This window comes from Capricornis sumatraensis, chromosome 16 (assembly GCF_032405125.1).
Source record: "Capricornis sumatraensis isolate serow.1 chromosome 16, serow.2, whole genome shotgun sequence".
NCBI lineage: Eukaryota > Metazoa > Chordata > Mammalia > Artiodactyla > Bovidae > Capricornis > Capricornis sumatraensis.
The window spans coordinates 20,462,206-20,475,441 of NC_091084.1; the positions used below are offsets into that span (position 1 = coordinate 20,462,206).

Consider the following 13,236-nt stretch of genomic DNA (forward strand, 5'->3'; position numbering starts at 1 on the left):
TTGTGGTATAACAAGTTGGAATACTTGCTTTGAAGTCCTAGCATTACCTAGTCCATTTGGATCACCAGTCACCATTTTGGATTGCACTTTTGTATTCTGAAAATTGAGGGAAAGATAATAGGAGTTAATAACAAGTAATTAGAGAGATCCCCTGTCTCTGTGTGTATAGGTAAGATGTAAGAATAAAATGAAAATAAAACTCCATTAAAGCTATAACATAATTCTGTATTTGATACATATTATGACACATATAATATTTTGAAAAATGTGTCAATTTTAGCTTTTATGAGATTAAAAATCTTTCAGCATGTTTAAAATATTTCCTGAATCTAATTTTGGTTTAGAAGGATAAGATAGTTAATATAGTAAGTGAATTTTAGTCTTAATGATCCTGTTTGAAAGTAATTGTTTTTTCCTACTGTTTAAAATTAACAGCCTCACATGATAGCTTTGAAAATGTACTCCGTTTTTGTAATGTGGGTCTCAGCTGCTCATTTATTCCCATGTGTTATTCCTCCATGTTATTACACCTGTCCTTGACTCCTTTTTTCATCTACCAAATTCTGAAAACTGTAATTTCTACTATGACTCAAATAATATCTTTGTTGTAAAGATTTATAGCAAAAAGTAAATAAAAAGGAAGAAATAAAGATGATACAGTTTATGGCCTCACTGGGACTAGATTTCAGCTGCCCCCTTGCTGGAACTTGGCCACTCACTCTGGAGACTTCTGGAGCCCTTGTGTAACTCCTTTGGGTCACCCAGTCAGCATCTTTATTTTTCTTTATGAGTCTTCATTTTAGCCATTAAGCATCATTTTCTTCTGAGACCATTTGGGTCTTCTGCTTTTTCTGGCAGTTTATAAGTAGCTATACTTAATTAGGCATGTTGCTGTTTTCTTTGCCTCTTGAAACTGTTTATCAGAAGTAAAATTATAGCAAAATTTATTTTTACATATAAAACCATTAGTAAATGAAGTTGTAAATACAAAAGCACTGCTTTCACGCAGAAACAATGTGTTTTCGATAATTCAGTTAGAACTGTGAAAGATGGGCCATGAATCATATCACTGAAAGGTTTTTTACTTAAATGGAGTGAAAATCTGCTCTGTGGTGTGTCATCATTTTTACCTCTGAAAGATAGCTTCTGTTTGGTGTGATAATATCTGTTACAATAGCTGAGAGTGGAGAGAAGTGATTCATTATGAGCTTCTCTTTCATTTCTTTGAAATTTGCTTTGAGTGCTTTATCCATTTTGGATTGTGTATGTAGATAATATGTCAGAATGTAACTTTGGTGCAGAGTTTTCTGGATTCTACTTAACTACTAGCATGAACATTACTATTACCTACTAGGCTTCTCTGTCCATAGAATTCTCTAGGCAAGAATACTGGAGTGTGTAGCCATTCCCTTCTCCAGGAAGTCTTCCTGACCCAGGGATCGAACCCAGGTATCCTGCATTGCAGGCAGATTCTTTACCATCTGAGCCACCACAGAGGCTCTTTAGAAAGTTAAGAATTAAAGGGACCTCTTAGAAAATCTATTTTATTATTTTTTACACAGAATTGAGTTGGCATGGAATCGAGGTGTCTTAAACATAAATTTATGTAATCAAGAAGGAGAAAGGTAGTAATCAGGTATTGTAGGAATAGTAATAACAAGAACATTAAAGACAGTAGCAAGTAGCAGTTTGTTAACTGGGCCCGGCACTAAGCATTTTTATATTATATGCTAACAATTAACTTATAAGTGGGTGAGATTCATTTTACGGGTGATAAAACTAAAACTTATAAGGGTCAAGTAAATCGTCCGAGGCCCCACAGCCTATCAGTTCAGTTCAGTTCAGTCACTCAGTCGTGTCCAACTCTTTGTGACCCCATGAATTGTAGCATGCCAGGCCTCCCTGTCCATCACCAACTCCCAGAGTTCACCCAAACTCATGTGCAATGAGCATTCTTTGGCATTACCTTTCTTTGGAATTGGAATGAAAACTGAAAACTGACCTTTTCCAGTCCTGTGACCACTGCTGAGTTTTCCAAATTTGCTGGCATATTGAGTACAGCACTTTCACAGCATCATCTTCAAGGATTTGAAATAGCTCAACTGGAATTCCATCACCTCCACTAGCTTTGTTTGTAGTGATGCTTCCTAAGGCCCACTTGACTTCATATTCCAGGATGTCTGGCTCTAGGTGAATGATCACACCATCGTGATTATCTGGGTTGTGAAGATCTTTTTTGTACAGTTCTTCCATGTATTCTTGCCACCTCTTCTTAATATCTTCTGCTCTGTTAGGTCCATACCATTTCTGTCCTTTATTGAGCCCATCTTTGCATGAAATGTTCCCTTGGTATCTCTTATTTTCTTGAAGCGATCTCTAGTCTTTCCCATTCTGTTGTTTTCCTCTATTTCTTTTCATTGATCGCTGAGGGAGGCTTTCTTATCTCTTCTTGCTATTCTTTTGAACTCTGCATTCAGATGCTTATATCTTTCCTTTTCTTCTTTGCTTTTTTCTTCTCTTCTTTTCACAGCTATTTGTAAGGCCTCCCAGACAGCCATTTTGCTTTTTTGCTTTCTTTTCCATGGGGATGGTCTTGATCCCTGTCTCCTTTAGTGTCACAAACCTCTGTCCGTAGTTCATCAGGCACTCTGTCTATCAGATCTAGTCCCTTAAATCTATTTCTCACAGAGTATAAAAGCTTGCAAATAATAGCCTTGGGATTCTTACCAAGGTCTTTGTTTCTTTACACACTGTTTTTAACCATGTAGCTGCTACCTACTTCATACCAGTAGGCATTCTCTTATGACAGAGTAGCTCTGAGGCAATGAATCAGAAGGTAGAGGATGACAAGAGGAGAGGCGGATTTTCAAGAAGGAATGACAAGTGATAGAAATTGTTCATATTTCCAGACCAAGATCATTGGTCTCAAACAAATTTAGAAAAAAATAAGCATTGTGGTTAGTAGTTTAGTTTAGGACCACATACTAACATCATATCAGAAATGTCATCATGGGGGGACATGTATCCAGTGCTTAATTCTCAAACTGACTTAATGAGTAATAAAGCTTATTTATAGAGGAGGAACAGAGATTCTCTTCTTGTACAACCATATCCTTCAGTTCCCTTCTTACCACCATCATGACCAGATTTATTATAAAAAAGGAACCAGCCTATTACTATCATACCTTTGTCTTTAATTTAGAGATGTCTACCTGGAAGGTTTCTCTTCTTATTCGCATGAGCTTGTAGCATTTCGTGATATTCACTTCATCATCTGGGTACTTGGGCCCTTTTTCATATCCAGCATCCAAAATGCGATAAATACTCAAGATTTTATAGGTTTTATCAACTTTGTGGCAAGTCTTTGACCTGCTTATTATCTCTATTTTTATCAAGTTCTTTGTTTTATGGATATTTAAGGCACCACCATGTAGTGAGGTGGGGTGGTTATAGATTGATGGTCAGTTTAGCTGAAGAGGTTGAGGAGTTGGGGCAGAGTTTGGTGCTAATGGAAGATTGTTTCATAGACTACGGAGATGAACAGTGGAGGCTTCAAGCTACAGGAAGCTAGGCTGTGTTTGTTTTTCCCATCCCTGTGTACTCGGAGCTCACAACAGAGCCTGGAACATAGTAGCTCAGGAAATATTTGAAGGAATTGATTAGTGAATCAGTGTTTCTGTGTAAATTTATTTTTCTCCCCGTCTTCATAGCCTTATTGTAGTTTTTATAGATTTAAATATGGAAGACCAATTTTTTATGTTGTTTGGATGAAACTCTGTAGAATAGGTAACAGATCAGAGAATCTTGCTGTGTTCTTAGTTCTCGGGAGGGATTTAGAATCCCTGGGGTTTTATTCTTGGAGGGAAAGGGGTACCTTCAGGCCAAAGATTATTGTAGTAATTCTTTTTATTCAATTTTGTTGAGCCACTTTTCTTCTCTGAAAAAAGAAGTTCCTGTAATACTGAAATGAGGATCGATGTCCCCTCCTTCTTTATTTGACAGCTGGGAACTCCATCCTTAACATAACTGACTCAGTTGCCTGAGATTCATTAAAATAGGCTATACACTTCCACCACCTCCTGAGAAACAGGGGTTTCCAAATCTACAGCTTTCCAAGCACCATGGAATGAAAGTGGTTTAAATATATAGTCCTGGCTGCTATTGAAATTCATACTTCATGGTACTTTCTTTTCTGGAAGCTGAGGACCTATAGTTTATGAGAAGCCAAAAGACGTGTAGTAATATCTATAAAGGAGTATTTTGTACCTTGAAATGTAATTTTTTGTGGTTTTTTTTTTTGTCTCCTGGGAATTTGATTTTTATGATTGAGTTTCATGACCTTCTTATCATTTGTAGCATGGCAGAATTAAAGGTAAAATTGTGCCTTCTTTTTGTTAGCATAAAATGCCTTTTGGTACCAATCCTAAAAAATGAAATAGGAAAAGGAAGGATTTAAAGTATTGCAACCACATAAATATGAGTGTTTGGGGTAAGGGGGTTGAGGAACCTCAGTTACTGAATCTAATAAAATTCAATTATATTTTCCCCCTAATCATTGCAATCCAACCTTTTATTTTTGTCTTGTCATTTATAGCATCTATGATTCATATATTCATCTTTTTTAAAAAAGAACTATTTTCCCTCTCTTAGCAAAAGAAGAATTTATAGTTTTTTTCCTATATTCATTTCCCAAATTTTGGATTGCCATAATTGTACATTCTTTTCTCTGTTGAAAGACAGATGTTTACTCTTGCCTCTTTTCAGGTAGAGTGCTAATATAGCTTTTTAAGATAACAAAGAGAAGTTTTTTAATTTCCTTTTTGTATCACCCAGTATTGAAAGTTTGTTCTTTTTATTATACTTTAGTTTCATATCCTAGTCATGTTCATTTCATTTTTTTTAATATAAATTCATTTATTTTAATTGGAGGTTAATTACAGTATTGCATTGGTTTTGCCATACGTCAACATGAATCCACCACAGGTATACACGTGTTCCCCATCCTGAATCCCCTTCCCTCCTCTCTCCGCGTACCATCCCTCTGGGTCGTCTCAGTGCACCAGCCCCAAGCATCCAGTATCATGCATCAAACCTGGACTGGCGATTCATTTCATATATGATATTATACATGTTTCATATCCCTCATCCACCTGAGACTTGTGGCAGAAATCTTAAAAGGAATAATTATTCTACTCACATGCTCATTTGATCTGTGATAGCCAATTTAAATTTTGAAATTTAAAAAAATTCTTCATTGACTGTGATGAATTAATACTGCAGTTCAGTGGAAATTTGTTAGTATGCTTTTTCTTGCTATGATTATAGTGACTAGATGGAAAATCCCAAAAGAGAGATTGTGTTTACTTGTTTAGAGAGAGCTTTTCTGATGTGACCATATCAAGGTTATTCTTTGGAACTTTGAAGTGCCATTTCCTGATGCTCTAGTGTGTTGGGAGAAGGTCAGTTACTGAATAATTACAATAGCAATTTGTGTGACTGTTAAATGTGTTTAATTACCTGTTTCTCTGCACAGGACACAGTCAAAAATTAAATAATGTATTGGGTTGGCCAAAAAGTTCTTTCTCTTCTTAAGTGAGGTTTAAGGACACATTTTTCATTTTTACCAAGAACTTTATTGAACAATATAGTCACCATTTTGTTCCACTACCTTCTACCATTTTTCACACAACTTCATAATTCTGTCTTCTCAAAACTTTTTATCTTTTTGAGCAAAGAACTGTTCTATGTGCCTTTACAGTCTTAAAGGGAATTGAAATTTTTTCCATTAGAATTTTGTCCAGACTGAAATAAATGGCAGTCTGAAGGTGCAGTGTGATGAATATGGTAAATGAATCAGAACTTCCCAAGCAAGCTGTATAGGTTTTTGCCTGGTCATCAAAGAAACATGTGGTCTTGCATTATCCTGATGGAAGATTATGCATTTTGTGTTGACTAATTCCAGACACTTTTCATCAAGTGCTGTTTTCGTTGGTCTAATTGGGGGTAGTGCTTGTTGGAATTAACTGTTTGGTTTTCCAGAAGGAGCTCATAATAGAGGACTCCCTTCCAATCCCACCATATACACAGCATCACCTTCTTTAGATGAAGACTGGCCTTTGATGTGGTTGGTGGTGGTTCATTTCGTTTGCTCCATGACCTTTTTCATTCTACATGGTTGTACGGTATCCACTTCTCATCAGCTGTCACAGTTTGTTTTAAAAACGGAATTTTTCATTATATTTAAATAGGAAATCACATGTGGAAATACAGTCTAAAAGATTTTTTTCACTTATGTGGAACCCAAACATCAAAGTGATTAACATAACCAAGCTGGTACAAATTATTTTCAGCACTTAGTTTGGATATTTTGAGTATGTCAGCTATCTCCCTTGTAATAGTAATGCTGAGTGTTCTCAATGCTTTGATTTGATTGCATCAACTTTAAGTGGTCTGCCCAACCGTGGATATTATCCAGCAAGATATCTGTAGCACAAAACTTCATAAACCACTCTTGACACATTTGATCAGTCATAGCACCTTCTCTGTACACTGTACAAATCTTTTTTTGCATTCCAGTTACATTTTTACCTTTCTTAAAATGATGAAGAATCATATGCCGAAAATATTGCTTGCTTTCTTCCATCTTCAGTATTAAAATGACTACACAAAAATTCACCAATTTTGGTGATTTTTTTTAATGCATGCTGATATGACAGCTATCACAATGCAGTCTAAAAAAATTGTTTCTAATGAAGTTAAAGACAACTAAGTGCTACTTTTTGAGCCATCTTACGGGAAAAAAAAACGTTGGCTATTGACCAACCCAATACATGAAATGCTATCAGGAAAAAAATCCTTTAGAATGAAAGACACATACAGTTATTGTTGTTTAGTTGCTAAGTTGCACCCAACTCTTTTGCAGCCCCATGGACTATAGTCTGCCAGGTCTTCTCTTCATGGGATTTCCCAGACAAGAATACTGGAGTGGATTGCCATTTCCTCTTTCAGGAGATCTTCCTAACCCAGGGATCAAACCTTTGTCTCCTACGTTGGCAGGCGGGTTCTTTACCACTGAGCCACCAGGGAAGCCTACCCATGCAGTATGTGTGTGTGAGTCACTCAGTCGTGTCTGACACTTTGTGATCCCATGGACTGTAGCCCGCCAGGCTCCTCTGTCCATGGGATTCTCCAGGCAAGAATACTGGAGTGGGTTGCTCTTCCCTTCTCCAGGAGATCTTCTCAACCAGGGATTGAACCCAGGTCTCCCGCTTTGCGGACAGATTCTTTACCATCTGAGGCTCCAGGGAAACCCATACAGTAGCAGACCACTGTTAATAATAAAAGGAAATGTAACATTTGGCTAAAGCATGTTGTTAAGCTAAAAGCTATTCATCCCTTTTTAGTTGTTGTTCAGTTACTGTGTCTGACTCTTTGTGACCCCATGAACTGCAACATCCCAGGCTTCTCTGTCCTTCACTATCTCCGGGTTTGCTCAAATCATGTCCATTGAGTCATTGATGCCATCCAGCCATCTCATCCTCTGTTGCCCCCTTCTCTTGCCCTCAGTCTTTTCCAGCATCAGTGTTTTTTCCAAGTGAGTTGGCTATTAACATCAGGTGGCCAAAATATTGGAGCTTCAACAACAGTGCTTCCAGTGAATATTCAAGGTTGATTTTCTTTAGGATTGACTGGTTTGTTCTCCTTGCTGTCCAGGGGACTCTCAAGTCTTTTCCAGCACTTAGTTCGAAAACATCAGTTCTTCTGTGCTCAGTCTTCTTTATGGTCCAACTCTTAACATCCATACATGACTACTGGGAAACCTGTAGCTTTGACTATACAGACCTTTGTCAGCAAAGTGACATCTCTGCTGTTTAATATGTTGTCTAGATTTGGCATAACTTTTCTTCCAAGGAGCAAGCGTCTTTGAATTTCATGGCTGCAGTCACCATGCACAGTACTTTTGGAGCCCATGAAAATGAAGTCTGTCACTGCTTCCATTTTTTCCTTTTCTATCTGCCATAAAGTTATGGGGCCGGATGCCATGATCGTTTTTTTGAATGTTGAATTTTAAACCAGCCTTTTCACTCTCATAAAGAAACTCTTTAGTTCCTTCTCACTTTTCTGCCATTAGAGTGGTATCCTGTGCAATGCAGGAGATGTGGGTTCGATCCCTGAGTCGGGAAGATCCTCTGGAGGAGAGCATCGCAACCCTCTCCAGTATTCTTGTCCAGAAAATCCCATTGACAGAGGAGCCTGGTGGGCTGTGGTCCATGGGGTCATAAAGACTGAGACACGACAGAAGTGACTGAGCACTGCTGCTCCTCTCACTTACCAAGCTCTTTAACGATGAACAAATCTGTTTTGATTTCTTCATCTTTTCTTCTGACCTTGATCCTGGAGCTTGCAAATAATCTTTAGAGTATTTCCGTGTATAACTGCACATTGTTTAAGTTTTCCCTGCCCTTTTAGTTGTATGTTTTATTTGGAAGTCAAAGTAATAACCATTTTCTCCAAAACTAGTGTAAAAAAGAATAATAATCTCAGAAAAGAATAATTTAGCATCAAGATTTATTTAATGGGTATGACACATGAACAGTTGCCATTTGAATTTGAATTTTTGTTAGTTTCACTTAAAATTTATCTTTCCTGCTGTGAGGTCTGATGCAATGAAAACTCAGTCTGCAAGTTCTCTGGGCTAACTCCTCTTTGTATTAATTAGATCTAACCCGCTTTGAAACTTTTTAATAAAAAGGAGTCTGTAAACCTAGATGGGGTGTATAGAGTGGATCGTAGCAATTTCCTGCCCTTCTCAACGCTGTGAGTAGCAGAGCAACCTCAGGTCTGTCTCTCAAGTGTGTATTAGACTTGGTTCTTGAATCTGCAGAAAGCCATGTGTGAATACTGACAATGATAGATTGTCCAGACTGAAAAAACTTGTTAATTCTCCCATTAGTGAATGTTTAATGTAAGAGGGAATCATGATTGCAGTTTCATATTACTTCATGGAAAAATTATTTGCTGTTTGCTCACTTTTTACATTGATCTGGTAGTTGATTGTATTTGAAATACATTTATATATTGTTAGCTATTATTTTGGATTGAGACTAGCCTTTATATTGTTTTACCACTATTTTTTGAAGAGGAAAAGAGGCATTCTGTTTAAAACAATTTTTTTTTTCAACTTTGGCTTTATTTTGTTCTTTTGAATTTTATTATTATACATATCTGTTATTCTTATTTTGAAAATGTTAGTACTGCATTTTCTGCCTGTTTTATGATCATTGGAAAACTAATGGGGAAATTATAAAGCAATGAGAAAAGGTGCTTAAAAGAATAATCTTCTGTTGTTTTTCTTTTGAGAAAAATACTGCCACTTTTCTAAGAACCCCAAGGATGAGGGTTTTACATCTTTTATAAATTCTACTCTTAGACGAGAAGGGAAATAGTCATTACTACATGTCTTCCTTTTTATTTTAATAGCCAACATTGTGAACCTGTCATATGTCAGACATTGTGATAGGCATTTATGTTATTTTATGTAATTCTTATACCAATTTTATGAAATGTGTGCTTTTATCTCCTTGTTTTGGTGAGAAAATGAGAGTAAGTTGCCTAAAACTGTACAGCTAATAAGTGAACTGTGATTTGATTACATATTTGTTTGGCACATCTTTAATGATTATGAAAACTGACACTAGTCTTTCAATAGACACTTAATAAATATCTATTGAAAGGTAAATGTTCCTTATCCGGTTGGCTTAAGAAGAATTGTTATGAATGTGTAGTGAGATTTACACTTACTAGATAAGTTTACAGATTGCTAATTTTCCCTCTCTTCCTGTAGGAAAAACGACTGAAAGAAAGGGAAGCCAGAAGAGAAGCCAGTAAGAGACAAGCAAAGGTAAGGGTTTATATTTTAATGAGAAAAATGTTTGTAGTATTGAGTGGAATTTAAATACTCTTCTTTTCCATATGCATTTTATATTTATTTATACATCATGACATTTGAATTGGATTTAAGTCTGTATGTGTGTGTCATTTGCTTTCTCATATTCGTTTGTTTCTTCGAGATAGTTTGTTTATAGGGCTTCATCTTCCTACTTTCACCGTCTTATTCTGTTTTGTGCATACTAAGTATAGGAAATGGTTGACTCTGGGTCAGACCTGGTGGGATTTTATTGTATTTCATCTTCAGACTATGGAGGCAGCCTGTGCAAACCCAGCTTGATAACAGCCTTGAAAGCATTGGTTGCTTCAGCTCCTAGAACCTAAGGGAAAGCACTCTGTGTCTCCCACCTTCACTAAATTCTGTAAACAAAAATTTTAACAGCTGTATATGTACAGTTTCTTTCAAATATATGTACAATTACAAACACCATCATCTATGTGCAGCTGTAATTTTTATCTGGTATGTTTGACACCATGGGAAATTCAGCCTCTGCATTCTGAGGACATGTAATAGAAATGATTTCCACAAACCAGGTCACAGAAAAGCATGTCATTTCTCATGCTGTATCTCACTGTGCTTTGCCTGACTGGCTGTGATTTCTTCTCAGCAGTTAGCAAAGATCCGACTCCCTTGAGTAAACCCATCATGTTCTTTGTCATTTTTTTCCATGCACTTAGAGAACAAGTTAGAGATGATAACTCATGCTATAGTTCTAAAGTGGGAAGCAATTACTCTTCAGTATAAGATGAAAAGACTGCTTACATTCAGTATTAAATATCACTCTGTCGTCAAAGGTGCCCGAAAACGAGAACTACAGTGTGCTTGCACCCTGACTTGCTAAATCAGGTGGTGGAGTCTGCATTTGCATTTAAAATGCAGATGTGAACAGTCATGGCATAGAAATGAGATCTCAGAACTATAGTGGGAAAAATTTAAATTTAAGAAGAAAATCTTAAATCTAATGAAAGCATTTGGATTTTGTGAATATTGCATGTTCAGCATAAAGATAAACCATTTTATGTTACTAAAAAGCCCCTATTTCTTTCTGTGAATGAAATTATAAAATGAAAGATATAATCTGGAGCCAAAAGAAAGGCCTGTCACTGTATTTGCTTTGTGTGTATTGGTGCATATTTATATATATTACTAAATATGGTTTATTTTCTGTACTTGTTGATACTGTATGCTTCATCTTTCATAGTGGTTTAAACTGTAAGAAAGAAATTGCTCTCACCCTTGAGCCTGCCTCTTGTGCTTCTTCTCTTTCCATACAAGTTGCTGTATATATTTTGTTTTGATACATTGCCAGCTGGGAAATGAAAAGCGGTAAAGGCCTTCAGAGTTAGATTTTGCCACTGGGATCGACCTCTAAAGTGAACTCCTCAAGCCAAGCCCACCCCTCTGCTCCGCACCCCTTCCCATGTCTGTCATGTGTGTTTGTTTCCTGATGTGTGAGAAAGGAGGAGGACTTCCTTGTCAAAAGGTTGTTTCATTTAAAAACAAGCGCTAAGGGCTGTATTGAGAACAAAGAATAGAACAACTGACTTTGTTGCACAGCCAAGAGCTTTCAGTAGACTCTGTTTTAGTATTGTTCTGAGTAGTCAAGCTGCCTGCATTTCATAGCCTTGTGTGAGCGCTCAGAGACAGCAGCCCCTTTAGAAGAGTGATGTTGGCAGAGAGATGTGAGGACAGGTTGTAGCCAGGACTCACATTGCTCAGGATACCAGGGGTGGCAGCAGTGACAGATTCAGGCTGACTCAGGGAGGCCGAGGAGTTGGCTTGGGTTACCCTGTATGTACCCAGCTTCTTTGCAAATGACAGTTATAGAAGCGGAGGTGCTGGAGCTTTCCAGGTGCCCCTTTGGAAACAGACCCAGAAGATGTCGGAGGGACTCTGTAAGAGGTGATGGCCCAAGGTTCTGTAATAGATATCTAAGAATAAATGTATGAGCTAGATTATGGGTTTTCCAATTGTGTGTATGAGTTTGTGTGTGCGCATGTGTACTGCAAACATGCTTTAAGTGATGGATATGGCTGGTTTCAGAGTAAATTTTATCTTCTTTCTAATATGGTTAAACATTGTGTGACTTGAGGCTGTTGCCTTCTGAGGCCTTCTGGTCAGCTTAAGTGCAGAGCATCCTTCAGTCACTGAATCTATATCTAAAGGATTCCTTAGTGGTAAAAGAAAGTGGTGACTTACTGTACCACCAGAGATGTGGTCTTACCCATTTATAGCTATTTTAAGAAGTCAATGCATAGAAGTGTGAGCAAGGAAGACTTCCAGAGCTGTTTTCTACCTTGTTTTGTGCTTCATTTAGCGAACCTCATGTTACAGGAGAGGAATATAGAAGACACAGTGTAGTTACTTTAGAAACTGGAAAAATGTATTAGAATGAAAGTTAATAAAATTATCTTTATTACCCAGAAAAGAAAAGGTTTAATGATATTGTGAGTTTATAATTTTATAAATGATGCTTGGTAGTTATCTTTTTCCCAACAAAGTAAGTATTTTGAAGAAAAATTGCTTTAAAGTTAGAATGTAGTAAAATAAAGTTGGAATGGACTTCCCAGAAAGCTGATTCAGCTTTTTGCTAAAAGATATGTCTAAGATCTGCTTAAAATATGTTATATTCAGTGCCAGGAGTTACAGAGAAATATGAAGTTGAAACTCTAAGAAAGTTTTCAGGGTACCCAATGTCTAGTGATTTGAGAGATAGAGGTCTTTGGGTATTTAAACTTTCTTTAGCAGAGAAATATTTGAACTGTTAAAGAATATTTGACTTTTACTTTAGCTAACGGAATATTGTATGTTCTTATAAGTTAGAAATTTTAAACTGGCACAAGAAAAAGTAGTTGGAGCAATAATGAATAGACCACTTTGCTTTTTGGATTCAGGGTGGTTATATAATCCTAGAAATACAGCTTTACCTCATTATCCAGCTAGATTTCCTCATGTTACTTTGATGGTCTCAAGTGTTTGTACCAACCTCCGGGTGGCTTGATGAAACCGAATACTGAGTATGAAGGAGCAAAGAGTAGGAAACAGCTTAGTTTCCTGAAAGTTAAGCATTGCTTGGACTATATTACTGATGGTGCTTATAGTTCTTATTTTTAGGTATGGGGGAAATTGTATGAAAACAATGTTTAAAATGATGTTGTACATTTTGAGGTTGAATTGTGTAGCCACCATAAATTTTAACTTTATTTTCTCCTTGTTTTATTTAATTTTTTTTTTTTAGTAATTTTAAAGCACTTTATTAATGTACTTATACAACAGTAAAATAGTTT

General features: G+C 36.7%; 1 protein-coding gene across 1 annotated transcript in view; it reads left to right on the top strand.

The window, feature by feature from the left end:
* DDX10 (DEAD-box helicase 10) overlaps nucleotides 1–13,236 on the top strand; it is a 311,316-nt gene that overhangs the window by 182,717 nt on the left and 115,363 nt on the right. The window contains exon 16 of the mRNA XM_068988708.1: nucleotides 9,845–9,901. Within this exon, the coding sequence (XP_068844809.1) occupies nucleotides 9,845–9,901 (57 nt within the window). The remainder of the gene's footprint in view (nucleotides 1–9,844; nucleotides 9,902–13,236) is intronic.